The following is a 13,830-nucleotide window of genomic DNA, read 5'->3' as shown; positions in this document are numbered from 1 at the left end:
GGCTTCCTTCTGCACTGTAAGGATTCTATGACAATGGGCACTGACTGGTGGTGATTTAACCTGAGGATCACCACACCTCTGGCGAGTGGCAAGGTTGAGAGGACAGGACCTTTATGAATAACCTCAGCTGGAGTGGATGGGAATTGAACCCACGTTGTTGGCGTTACTAACCAGTTATCCAGCCAACTGTGCTAAACCGACCCCCTTCAACCTCTATTGTATCATCAATGATAATGATCTACAAGATTAGCACGTTAGTAAAAGGCATGGGAACAACATTTCACATGTCTAACACGAGTTATTCTTACATTTCCTATTCTCTTGGCAGTGTAGTCTAAAGGCAAACCTCCAAGGTAGAGTTTTCCTTCAATGTCCAGCGAATTGCCATCTCCCAGTGCAGAGTTGGATTCCTCCCCATCAACAGTAATCGTGCCTCTTCGCTTTGCATATTCTGTTTTTACCTTTGATAGAGGGAGGAAAAGAATCAGAGAAATAGAAGCTACATTCCCTTTAACTATAACTATTACTAAGGTCATGATTCAGATTCCCACATTTGTTTTTGGTATTACAATGCCATTTCTTTTCCGAGTTGAAATGACCGTCTTCTCAATGATTGATAGCTGATTGTCGTCCAGAAAAGTACTTTGCAAAGTCCGGCTCATTACTGGTTCCAACATCATTGCAGATGTCTCATTTCAGCATCGCTATGTACTTGGTCTGCTGAACAACGCGAGGACTAATCTCTGCTGCTCTGTCCGACAAATAACTTGCAGGAGAATGGGGACAAGAATCATATCAGCCATGATTGAATGGCGGAGCAGACTTGATGGGCCAAATGGCCTAATTCTGCTCCTATCTCTTATGGTCTTATATAAGACCCTACTCCCCGAACCCTTAACATAGTGAAACGTCCCAAGGCAGTTGGATCACAGGGAATGTATTATCAAACAAAATTTGACATCAAGCCCGAGAGAAACTCAAGGCTTGGTCAAAGAATTAGGTTTTAAGGAGCGTCTTAAAGGAGGAACGGTCAGAGAGGTTGAGAGGTTTAGAAAGGGGATTCTGGAACCCAGGACCAAAGCATCTTAAATATTGTGGGCAGGATTCTCTGACCTCCCTGCCATGTGGCAGGATGCGGCGTGCCGTTCGCGGGTGGCGGGATCTTCTGGTCCCGCTGCTGTCAATGGGATTTCCCATTGATTCCACCCCACACGGCCGGGATACCTGTGGCAGGGGGTGCGCCATCAAAGGGGTCGGGGATTCCAGTTGAATTCCAGTCTGCGAGTTTGTTACTGATTACAGAGGGGATGGATTCCCACAGGAGGACTGTCTGCTGTAACTTCGTTGGCCGAGCAATGGAAAGCCTGGAAATATAGAAATAGCCTGTTTTCCCAGGATTCCCTTAGCCCTGCTGCTAAAATCACAGCAAGCCAATAGAGAAATGGCACGGCGGCACAGTGGCTAGCACTGCTGCCTCACAGCGCCAGGGGCCCGGGTTCGATTCCCGGCTTGGGTCACCGTCTGTGTTGAGTTTGCGCGTTCTCCCCGTGTCTGCGTGGGTTTCCTCTGGGAGCTCTGGTTTCCTCCCACAGTCCTAAGATGTGTAGGTTAGGTGGATTGGCCATGCTAAATTGACCCATAGTGCCAGAGGGATTAGCAGGGTAAATACTTGGGGTTATATGGATCGGGCCTGGGTGGGATTTGTGGTTGGTGCAGATGCGATGGGCCAAATGGCCTCCTTCTACATTGTAGGGATTCTAAACCTCTCTGTGGAAATTAAGATTTACAGGTAGTTTAATTTAATCAACTTTAATATTTCGAAGTGTTCGATGACTTGAAAATTTTATTCAAATTAGAATTTGGGGCTCACTCTATTTCTGGCTTCTTTCAGCCAGGTGAAATTCTCACTGGGAGTCTGCTCCAAGACTTTTGGTGATCTGTCTCAGAGCCATTCACAAGTATGTGTCGACTGAAATGATGCCTCTTGGGAAAGTCCTCGGCCTTCATCCATCACCATCCTGATGGCCCAGTGTTACCTTATGGAAATCCTTTGGTATAAATAGAACCTCTTGGTGCCAGTTTTCCAGGGGTAAAGCTGGCACAGCAAGGCCCAAGTTCATGGAACAATGTCTTGTGTCCCAAAGGTACCCATAGAACCATAGAAAATTACAGCTCAGAAACAGGCCTTTTGGCCCTTCTTGTCTGTGCCGAACCATTTTATGCCTAGTCCCACTGACCTGCACTTGGACCATATCCCTCCACACCCCTCTCATCCATGAACCTGTCCAAGTTTTTCTTAAATGTTAAAAGTGACCCCGCATTTACCACTTTATCCGGCAGCTCATTCCACACTCCCACCACTCTGCGTGAAGAAGCCCCCCCTAATATTCCCTTTAAACTTTTCTCCTTTCACCCTTAACCCATGCCCTCTGGTTTTTTTCTCCCCGAGCCTCAGCGGAAAAAGCCTGCTCGCCTTCACTCTATCTATACCCATCAAAATCTTATACACCTCTATCAAATCTCCCCTCAATCTTCTACGCTCCAGGGAATAAAGTCCCAACCTATTCAATCTCTCTCTGTAACTCAGCTTCTCAAGTCCCAAAAGATTTCAGAACCAAATCTGGGTTGGGTCATTTTTCATGTGTTTGCCTCAGGTAGATTTTGATTTCCATAAATTATTATTCATTTGTGGGACATGGGCGGGGCTGGATGGCCAGCATTTATTGCCCAGCATTTATTGCCCATCTCTGGTTGCCAAATATGTAAATGAGGGGCCCAATGCACGGTTTAGAGGGCCTTTAAGAGGCAGCCTGATTGCTGTGGGTGTGGAGGTACATACAGGCCAGGCCGGGTACAGGTGGCAGATTTCCCTAAAGGTCACTTAAGTGAACCAGGTGAGATTTTTACAACAATAAAAGTAAAATACAGTGGATGCTGGAATCTGAAACAAAAACAGAAAATGCTGGAAAATCACAGCAGGTCTGACGAAGGATCATCCAGACTTGAAATGTTGGGTCTATGCTCTCGCCGCAGATGCTGTCAGCCCTGCTGGGATTTTCCAGCATTTTCTGTTTCGGTGTGGGGCTTTTACAACAATCTGGTATTTTCATGATCATTATCGCTGACACATTCTTATTAAAGTTCCGTATTTCTTTATTAACTGAATTTAGATCCCCCGACTGCCTTTGTGGAATCTGAACTCTGGATCATATGTCCATGACCCCTGTCTACATCAATGGGGACAAAGTAGAAATTGCTGAGAGCTTCAGGTTTTTAGGTGTCCAGATCACCAACAACCTGTCCTGGTCCCCCCCATGCCGGTACTATAGTTAAGAAAGCCCACCAATGCCTCTACTTTCTCAGAAGACTGAGGAAATTTGGCATGTCAGCTACAACTTTCACCAACTTTTACAGAGGCACCATAGAAAGCATTCTTTCTGGTTGTATCACAGCTTGGTATGGCTTGTGCTCTGCCCAAGAGTGCAAGAAACTACAAAGGGTCGTGAATGAAGCCCAGTCCATCATTCAAACCAGCCTCCCATCCATTGACACTGTCTACACTTCACGCTGCCTTGGAAAAGCAACCAGCATAGTCAAGGACCCCCACACACCCCGGACATTCTCTCATCCACCTTCTTCCATCGTGAAAAAGATACAAAAATCTGAGGACACGTACCAACCGACTCAAGAACAGCTTCTTCCCTGCTGCCATCAGACTTTTGAATGGACCTACCTCGCATTAAGTTGATCTTTCTCTACACCCTAGCTATGACTGTAACACTACATTCTGCACTCTCTCCTTTCCTTCTCTATGAACGGTATGCTTTGTCTGTATAATGTGCAAGAAACAATACTTTTCACTGTGTACCAATACATGTGACAATAATTCATCAAATCAAAATGCCTGCTGGAGCACTAGTGCAGTAACCTGAGCACAAATTCATCTCTATATAAGGAATATTGATAAAAGTGAGCATTTAGAGAAGCGTTAAGACTTACTGTATGCCATTTGCCATCATTAATGGGAGTAGGCAGGAGGGTCTTGGCTGTACCTTTCCCAAGGTTGAACAGGAAATGTAACTGTCCCTTCCAGAGTTGAAGAGCTGCATAGTCGATCTGGTTCTGATGGGCCATGTAGTACACCAGACCACTGGAGGCATAGGTTCGAATGTTCAGCTGGATGGCGAATCTGGGGAGCAGGAAGCACAGTCATCAAGCCATAGAAACTACAGTGCAGAAGGAGGCCATTCGACCCATCGATCCTGCACCGACAACAATCCCACCTCGACCCTAGCCCCGTAATCCCATATATTTACCCCCCCAATCCCCCTGATACTAAGGGGCAATTTAGCATGGCCAATCCACCCAACTCGCACATCTTTGGACTGTGGGAGGAAACCGGAGCACCCTGAGGAAACCCACGCAGACACGTGGAGAATGTGCAAACTCCACACAGACAGTGACCCGAGGCCGGAATCGAACCTGGGTCCCTAGTGCTGTGAGGCAGCAGTGCTAACCACTGTGCCACCGTGTCGCCAGTCTGAGAGCACCCTTCATCTTTCAATTATACACTGACTTGGTTCAGTGCGAGTCAATAACATTTGGTCGACCAGACATACCAAAGTTGATTCTCCTGTAACAAGATACACATGTGCATCACCCCTGCAAGAAATGCTGAAGCTGCTTTTCATTTGGAGTACTTTCTTGACAAACCGCGACTGTGGAAATCTTTTCGGTGCAAGTCAGCTGAAACATGAGATCTTCACCATGGTATTTTACAGATTCAATTAAATTGAACACATCTTTGATGGAGGGGGAAGTGTGTCTCTCTGCTCCGTCAGCTTTTCTTCGCTGAAGGTGCAGCTATTAGTGTCAGCCTTCAGTTAGTGGTAGCTGTCATGCCCAATGAGTCAGAGGGTTGAGGCTCCACTCCAGAGAGGATTATGTAAGGTTATGTAGTTAATGGAACTTAGGAACATGGGAGCAGAAGTAGGCAAATTCAGCCCTTTGAGTCTGCCCCGTCATTCAATCAGATCATGGCTGATCTCTCCCTGGTCTCAAATCCACCTCCCCACCTGTTCCCCATATCCCCTTAGCCCTCTTTTTCCAATTAGAAATAGATCTATCTCCTTCTTGAAACTGTTCAACGATTCAGGCTCCACCGTGCTATGGGGCAGCGATTTCCACAAATTCACCACCCTCTCTGAGAAGTAGTTCCTCCTCATTTCAGTTTTAAATCTACTGCCTCTCAACCTATACCTGTGACCTCCTGTTCGGGATTGCCCCATAAGAGGAAACACTTGATCTACATTTACTGTATCAATCCCTTTTAAAATTTTATATACCTTGATCAGATCCCCTCTCATCCTTCTAAACTCCAGCGAGTACAACAACTCACTCAGCCCAAACAATCCATGTCGGTGTTTATACGCCACCTCAGCCTCCTCCCATCTTTTTTTATTTAAACCCATCGTTATAACCCACTTTTCCAGGGGCTTTCAAACCATGAGCCGCTGCCTCCCTTATTGGGGTCTTGGGACAATCTTTTGGGATCACGACCTCAGAGGGAGCAATGGTGGCACAGTGTTTAGCACTGTTGCCTCACAGTGCCAGGGTCCCGGGTTCAATTCCAGCCTCAGTCACTGCTGTCTGTGTGGAGTCTGCACATTCTCCCCGTGTCTGCGTGGGTTTCCTCCGGGTGCGCTGGTTGCCTCCCACAGTCCAAAGATGTGCAGGTTAGGTTAATTGGCCATGCTAAATTGACCCTAGCGTCAGGGGGATTAGCAGGGTAAATATGTGAGGTTACAGGAATAGGGCCTGGTGGGATTGTGGTCTGTACAGACTCAATGGGCCGATTGGCCTTCTTCTGTACTGTAGGATTCTAGGATCCTGTGAGGAAATGAGAAGACATGTGCCAATGGCGGCCATCGAGTGAAGACTTGGGCAAGACAGTCCTGGGTTCAGCGCCGAGGCTCAGCACGATTCTTAGCTCTAAGGGCCCATCAGAGTCTTCAAAATGGTGTGGAGAAAACCATTTCCCCCCTCAACAACTCTCCCTCCCCTCAGCTCAACAATTCCCCCTCCCCTCGGCTCAACAACTCCCCCTTCCCTCGGCTCAACAACTCTCCCCCATCTCCCTCTCACCAATTTCCCAGCATTAAAATGGGGGTCACAGCGGGGAAATGTTTGGGAAGCACTAATTTCCCTTCTCCTTTGTTGGTTTGTCTGACTTTCCCTTCAATATATCCACACTGTAAAAGGTATAGGCAAATTACTGCGGATGCTGGAATCTGAAACCAAAAGAGAAAATGCTGGAAAATCTTAGCGGTCTGACAGCATCTGTAAGGAGAGAAAAGAGCTGACGTTTCGAGTCCAACTGGCCCTTTGTCAAAGCTTTTTAGCAGTACTTCTTCAGGATAGGCATTCCTGGAGGAGAAGTGGCAGTGAGTTAAACACTGGAACAGTACTCCTTCAGGGTAGGCATTGACAAAGGGTCATCTGTGCTGTCAAGTGATGTGGCTGACTGCTGTATCTGCTTTCAGTGTCGCTATTCCAAAATTGCTCTTGCATCTTGGTATTTTTTTTATTCATTCGTGGGAAATGGGCGTCGCTGGCTGCCCATTTATTGTCCATCCCTAGTTGCCCGAGGGCCGTTGAGACTCAGCCCCATTGCTGTGGCTCTGGAGTCACATGTAGGCCAGACCAGGTAAGGATGGCAGATTTCCTTCCCTAAAAGACATTACTGAACCAGATGGATTTTTCCGACAATCGACAATGATTTCATGGTCAACAGTAGATTCTTAATTCCAGATATTTTTATTGAATTCAAATTCCACCATCTGCCGTGGCGGGATTCGAACCCGGGTCCCCAGAACATTAGCTGAGTTTCTGGATTAATAGTCTGGTGATAATACCACTAGGCCGTCACCTCCCCTTAATATCCCGATGAGGAGCATGCAATCGAAATTTCATTCCTTCTCTTTGATTATTCCTGCTATAACTGGTGCACCTTAAACCAATCTGACTTGCGTCACGCAGCCATACACCATCAAACAGCACAGATCGTTTGCTTTGTTGCTGTTTGTGGGATCTTGCTTTGCGGGAGAAATTGCCTGGCAATTGCCCTCCAAAATACCAGTAACTGCACTTCAAAAATAAATTTCTGAATATGAAGCACTCTGAGGAGATTTGCAGATGCAGAGCAGGATTTAATGGCCTCGCTCGTCCCGAAACCGTAAAATCCTGCCCAAGGTCAACGGACCTTCCCATTGTCCGCCCCTCGCCCGCTCCGATTCCCGTGGTGGACGGGGCGGTAAGATTCCAGCCGCAATGTCAATGCTCCAAGATTGATTTCATTGTCTCCGACCATAACTCGATCTCCCTCTGTTCCTAAACTGTGGAGCTCCTTCGGCATTCCTCATCTTAACCTTTCTCCTCCCATATGCTGAGAGGCTGTTTCCCTGTTGTAGGAGAGTCTAGGAGCATTGGGCTTAATGACAGAGTAAGGGGTTGCCTATTTCAGACAGAGGTGAGAGGAAAGGCGTGTCGGCCTTCATAACAAGAGAATTTGATATAGGAGTAAGGCTATCTTACTGCAGTTATACATGGCCTTGGTGAGGCCACACCTTGAGTATTGTGTGCAGTTTTGGTCTCCTGGTCTGAGGAAGGACATTCTTGTTCTTGAGGGAGTCCGGCGAAGGTTCACCAGACTGATTCCTGGAATGGCAGGACTGACATATGAAGAAAGACTGAATCGACTGGGTTTGTACTCACGGTATCTAGAAGAATGAGAGGGGACCTCATAGAAACATAAAATCCTGGTGGGACTGGACAGTTTAGATATGGGAAGAATGTTCCCGATGTGGAGGAAGACCAGAACTAGGGGATCACAGTCTAAGAATAAGGGGTAAGCTATTCAGGACTGAGATGAGGAACAACTTCTTCACTCTAAATGCTATGATCCTGTGGGAATTCTCTACCCCAAAGCTGTTGGGGCCAGCTCGTTAGATACGTTCAAGAGGGAGCTCAACGTGGCCCTTGTGGCTAAATGAATCAAAGGCTATGGAGAGAAAGCGGGAGTGAGATACTGAAAGTGCATGATCAACCATGATCCTATTGGATGGTGGAGCAGGCTCGAAGGGCCAAATGATCAATTTCTGCCTATTTTCAATGTTTCTTCTCTCAGAGGGTAGTGAATCTGTGGAATTCTTTACCACAGAGAGCTGTGGAGGCTGTGTCGTTAAGCATATTCAAGAGTTGTGGGGATAAGGTGGGAAAGTGGGTTTGAAGATCATATCTGATCAGTCATGATCTCATTGAATGGCAGAGCAGACTCGATGGGCCGAATGGTCTACTTATGGCCTCCTACGTCTTATGGTCTTATATCCAGGTTTTTAAGACAAGCTTGCCACAATTTAAATTCTACTTTTGATTTACCTCATGCCTCTTTTCAACCCTGACGTTGTGCTTCCCCTGAATTCCAGAAAGTAAAATAAGATAGTCAACAAGAGTGGCAGGTCGAGGCTGGATGGGCCGAATGGTCTTTTTGTGTTGCATCATTCTATGATTCTATGAGTCACCAGGTTTCTCTGCAGAGGAGTGATTATATCCTCCCACTGACACTGGCACCATAAAAAGCATTCTTTCCGTTGTATCACAGCTTGGTATGGCTCCCACTCTGTCCAAGACCGCAAGAAACTACAAAGCCCAGTCCATCACGCAAACCAGCCTCCCATCCACTGGCTCGGTCTACACTTCCCACTGCCTCAGAAAGGCAGCCAGCATAATCAAGGACCCCACACAGCCCAGACATAAGTCTGAGGTGACGTACCAACCGACCCAAGAGCAGCTTCTTCCCTGCTGCCATCGGACTTTTGAATGGACCTATCTCGCATTAAGTTGATCTTTCTCTACACCCTAACTATGACTGTGACACTATATTCTGCACCCTCTCCTTTCTTTCTCTATGAACGGAATGCTTTGTCTGTATAGCGCGCAAGAAACAATACTTTTCACTGTATACTAATACCTGTGAGAATAATAAATCAAATCAAGACGATTGAACCAAGATGGAGAAACAGATCTAAAGTAATTGATCAAACAAGCAAAAACGACACGAGAAAAATCTTCCTTCACACGGCGAGTGGTGAAGGTCTGGATAGCGCTGCCTGAGTGTGTTGGAGGCAGCTTCAGTCGAAGCATTCAAAAGGGGGGGATCAGACATTAGGACAGGAAGACGAGCCGACAACAAAGTTGGCGTTTCGTAACTACTTATGGGGCAGGGAAAAGGTCATCCTCTGCTGGATAAAAGAATGAAGACCAGAGTTTGTTTGTCTTTAAGGATGAAGAGACAACATGTTGATTCACGATAAAAGAGAAATTCAAGTGTCCTTCTGCACAGAGCATTAAACTGAAAACCACTCTCTAATAAAGGTCGGATATAATGAATGAAAACAGAAAACGCTCGGAGACACTCAGCGCGCTTGCTAACGTCTGTGTGTGAGAGAAACCGAGTTAACGGGCCGGTTAACACCCCGTGTTTTCCGGCGGAGGTGGCTCGCCATTGGCCACCAGCCTGATCTTCCGTTCCTGCCGATGTCAACCGGGTGCTCCGGTTTCCTCCCACAGTCTGAAAGACGTGCTGGTTAGGGTGCATTGGCCATGCTGAATTCTCCCTCAGTGTACCCGAACAGGTGCCGGAGTGTGGCGACTAGGTGGATTTTCACAGTAACTTCATTGCAGTGTTAATGTAAGCCGACTTGTGACACTAATAAATAAAGTTTAATTTTAATACCGCCTTGCATAGGTTGTCCGTCAGGCTGCTGAGGAACCCATGGCGGTGGTGGGTGGGTGGGGGGGGTGAAAGGGAGTCACCTTCGGCAGGACTGGAAAATCGGCTGGCAGGAAGGCCTGTAAAATCCTGCCCAATGTTTCGGGTCTTTTTTTCATTGAAATGGTCTCGCTCTCCACGAGGCAACATTTGCTGTTTGATCTCAGATCTCCAGCGTCTGCAGCATTTTGCTTTGCCCAATAAAGGTCACTTGTCCCCATGCACAACAATCAGACGGAGGCACTTACTTTCTCTTGACTGTGTTCTCATCGAGGGAGAGAATCATGTGACTGCCTCGTGCGAGTCCAAACTGGTGAGCATCAGTAACAGTGCCTGGTAGTTCCCCGACTGTACACTGCAACTGTTGACAAAAAACATGTGCAATAAAACATTTAATGTGCAGGTTGAATAAAGGGTTGTGAACGAAGCCCAGTCTATCACGCACACCAGCCTCCCATCCATTGACTCCATCTACACTTCCCACTGCCTCGGCAAAGCAGCCGGCATAATTAAGGACCCCATGCACCCCGGACATACTCTCTTCCACCTTCTTCCATTGGGAAAAAGATACAAAAGTCTGAAATCACGTACCAACCAATTCAAGAACAGCTTCTTCCCTGCTGCTGTCAGACTTTTGAATGGACCTACCGCATATTAAGTTGATCTTTCTCTAGACCCTAGCTATGACTGTAACACTGTATTTTGCACCTGTTCCTTTCCTATGTACTCTATGAATGGTATGCTTTGTCTGTATAATGCGCAAGAAACAATACTTCTCACTGTATCCCAATACATGTAACAATAAGAAATCAAATCAAATCAAATTGAATAGGAGCGTTTTTAAGAACATAGGGTGGGATTTTCCCCCCAGACCCCGGTGTGTTTTGTGGCAGTGGAGGTGGTCCACCATTGGCTAGCGTTGGGATCTTCCAGTCCCACCACTGTGAAAGGGGTTTCCCGTTGTTCACACCCTCCGCCACTGGGGACCTGATGAAAAATCCTTCCCATGATCATTTGTGCTCTCCCTCCTACTTTGTTAGGCTCTGTCAGAGTTACTCCATTCAGGATGATGGGCAGGGTATTGGTGGCCAAGCCTCTGCCAATATTCAGAGAATCATAGAATTTTTACAGTGCAGAAGGAGGCCATTCGGCCCATCGAGCCTGCACCGACCACAATCCCACCCAGGCCCTATCCCCCTAACCCCACATATTACCTTGACACTAAGGGACAATTTAGCACGGCCCATCAACCTGACTCTCATATCTTTGGATTGTGGGAGGAAACTGGAGCACCCGGAGGAAACCCGCACAGAAACGGGGAGAAGGTGCAGACTCTGCACAGACAGTGATGCCCCTATTCTTTTGAACCAGCTGCTAGGAGAACAATGCTCCTCCTGACCGCCTTCTCCCACCCCACTCTGCAGCTCCCAGGAAAAATTCCCCATCCTAATGAGAGAAAACTAGAGAAATATCCCTGGTGACAGAAGGAGGGGTCAGATTGGAGGCTGATTGGGGACAGAAACAGAGGCAACACAAAACGTTTGTTTTACACAACGAGTTTCCTTGTACTGAAACACACAAGTTGAAAGACGGGCGGAAGCAGATTCACTAGCAAGAGAACCGGATAACATTTGATAAATATTAGGTGGAAAACAGCATGGGAGTGAGATCATTGGATAAGTTTGATGTTTATTTATTAGTGTCACAAGTAGGCTTACATTAACACTGCAGTGAAGTCACTGTGAAAATCCCTTGGTCGCCACACTCTGGCACCTGTTCGGGTACACTGAGGGAGAATTTAGCATGGCCAATTCACCTAACCAGCACATCTTTCAGACTGTGGGAGGAAACCAGAGCACCTGGAGGAAACCCACGAAGACATGGGGAGAATGTGCAAACTCCACACAGACAGTGACCCAAGCCGGGAATCGAACCCCAGTCCCTGGGAGGCAGCAGTGCTGACCACTGTGCCACCGGATAACTCTACCAAAGAGCTGACACGTTCACAATGGGCTGAATGGCCTTCTTCCATGCTGTGTTACTCTACGATTCTCGGACAGGAGGCAATTTGATGTTAGAAAATTGCAACAGACCTCAATTTGAAACAGAAACTTGTAAAGATTACAAGTTTCAACAATGGCAAAAACTGCAGGTTGCCATTTAAATAGATAGCATTGAGGGCAGCATATGTAAAGTGCTGTGTATTCTCAGCTGGTACATCTGTCAGAGCAGACTACACTTTACTGCGGATTGGCTTTTCCTTAACCAGGAAAGAGCTCTTCAAAGAGCTGCTGTTCTGTGCGGTTAATATTTAATGTTGTGACCACAAAGGCAGGCTTTTGTTCTCATGCCTCTCTAAAGACTCGACATTCAAAAGTTCCCAGACGCTATCCCCATGTCACTTGATATCTTTATTTTTCCACCGGGTGCAAAGGTCAAACGCCGTGGGACTAACTACCAGACTGAGGTCACTTCAACACGCTTCCCCTGCTTTGCTTCGGGGTCAGGTCACTGGACTGATGCCTCTGTGATGCTGCCAATTTCATTTTGTTCGGCATGCAGAAATGTTTCACATCAAATGGAAAAAAACGGCAGTAAAATGGCAGCCGATTTATTCAAACAGAAACTCTTCCACACAGGGTCAAGGGTCTGAATTTTACAGCTATTAATTGGGTAGTCCACGCTTCCCACCCCTCCTGCGTAAAATGCGGCGTGGTGACATGGGCTCCACATCATGACATAGAAACTAGAAGCAGGAGGAGGCCATTCGGCCCTTCGAGACTGCTCCGCCATTCACTTTGATCATGGCTGACCATCAAAAATTCAATATCCTGATTCCCCCCCTTTCCCCCATTAATGGCGTCATCATGCCAGTCTAAAATGTTACAGAAGGTGAGTGGGCACCAAAAGTAAAGCCTGATACAATTTTTAAATGACTAATTTAAGTCCAAAGATGTGTGGGTTAGGTGGATTGGTTGTGCTAAATTGCCCCTTAGTGTCAGGGACTGCAAGGGGGATAGAATATAAAAGCAGAGATGTCTTGCTGCATCAGGGCATTGGTGAGGCCGCAGCTGGAATACTGTGTGCAGTATTGGTCCCCTTATTTGCGGAAGGATATATTGGCCTTGGAGGGAATGCAGAGAAGGTTCACCAGGTTGATACCAGAGATGAGGGGTGTTGATTATGAGGAGAGACTGAGCAGATTGGGTTTGTATTCGTTGGAATTTAGAAGGCTGAGGGGGGAGCTTATAGAGACCTATAAGATAATGAAGGGGCTAGACAGGGTAGAGATGGAGAAATTCTTTCCACTTAGAAAGGAAACTAGAACTAGAGGACACAGCCTCAAAATAAAGGGGGGTCAGTTTAGGACAGAGTTGAGGAGGAACTTCTTCTCTCAGAGGGTGGTGAATCTCTGGAATTCTCTGCCCACTGAAGTGGTGGAGGCTACCTCGTTGAACATGTTTAAATCACGGATAGATGGATTCCTGATCGGTAAGGGAATTAGGGGTTATGGGGATCAGGCGGGTAAGTGGAACTGATCCACTTCAGATCAGCCATGATCTTATTGAATGGCGGGGCAGGCTCGAGGGGCTAGATGGCCTACTCCTGCTCCTATTTCTTATGTTCTTATGTTATGTTCTTATGGTGATGGGGCCTGGGTGGGATTGTGGTTGGTACAGGCTTGATGGGCCAAATGGCCTCCTGCACTGTAGGGATTCTATGAATATAACTGTTGAGCCATTGAGTTTGTTAAAGAGCCAATTATTTGTAATGTTTTCCTACCCGCTGCTTTTTTTTCAGACATCGAGCAGGAAAAAGCTGTACGTCAGGTATGATGAGATGACACAAGGGTGGAAGGTAAGGCCTGCCACTGGGATCATGGCTGCAATTATTCTATGATGAATAGAGGAGGCTGGGCCGTTACATTTCTCATTGTGACCCATTCCCGGTTCGCAGTAAACCAAGGCTGCTGCATGATGCCCTGTCCAAGGCTCCTGATT

At 46.9% G+C, this 13,830-nt stretch overlaps 1 protein-coding gene across 1 annotated transcript in view; it reads right to left on the bottom strand.

Moving 5' to 3' along the window:
* lama1 (laminin, alpha 1) overlaps window positions 1–13,830 on the bottom strand; it is a 288,354-nt gene that overhangs the window by 20,418 nt on the left and 254,106 nt on the right. The window contains exons 59-61 of the mRNA XM_078216990.1: window positions 10,078–10,190; window positions 4,000–4,189; window positions 309–461 (exon numbers count right to left, since the gene is read on the bottom strand). Of these exons, the coding sequence (XP_078073116.1) occupies window positions 309–461; window positions 4,000–4,189; window positions 10,078–10,190 (456 nt within the window). The remainder of the gene's footprint in view (window positions 1–308; window positions 462–3,999; window positions 4,190–10,077; window positions 10,191–13,830) is intronic.

Source organism: Mustelus asterias, chromosome 7 (assembly GCF_964213995.1).
Source record: "Mustelus asterias chromosome 7, sMusAst1.hap1.1, whole genome shotgun sequence".
Classification (NCBI taxonomy): Eukaryota; Metazoa; Chordata; class Chondrichthyes; order Carcharhiniformes; family Triakidae; genus Mustelus; species Mustelus asterias.
The sequence above is the reverse complement of the archived record's forward strand: the minus strand, read 5'-3'. Positions and strand labels throughout refer to the sequence as shown.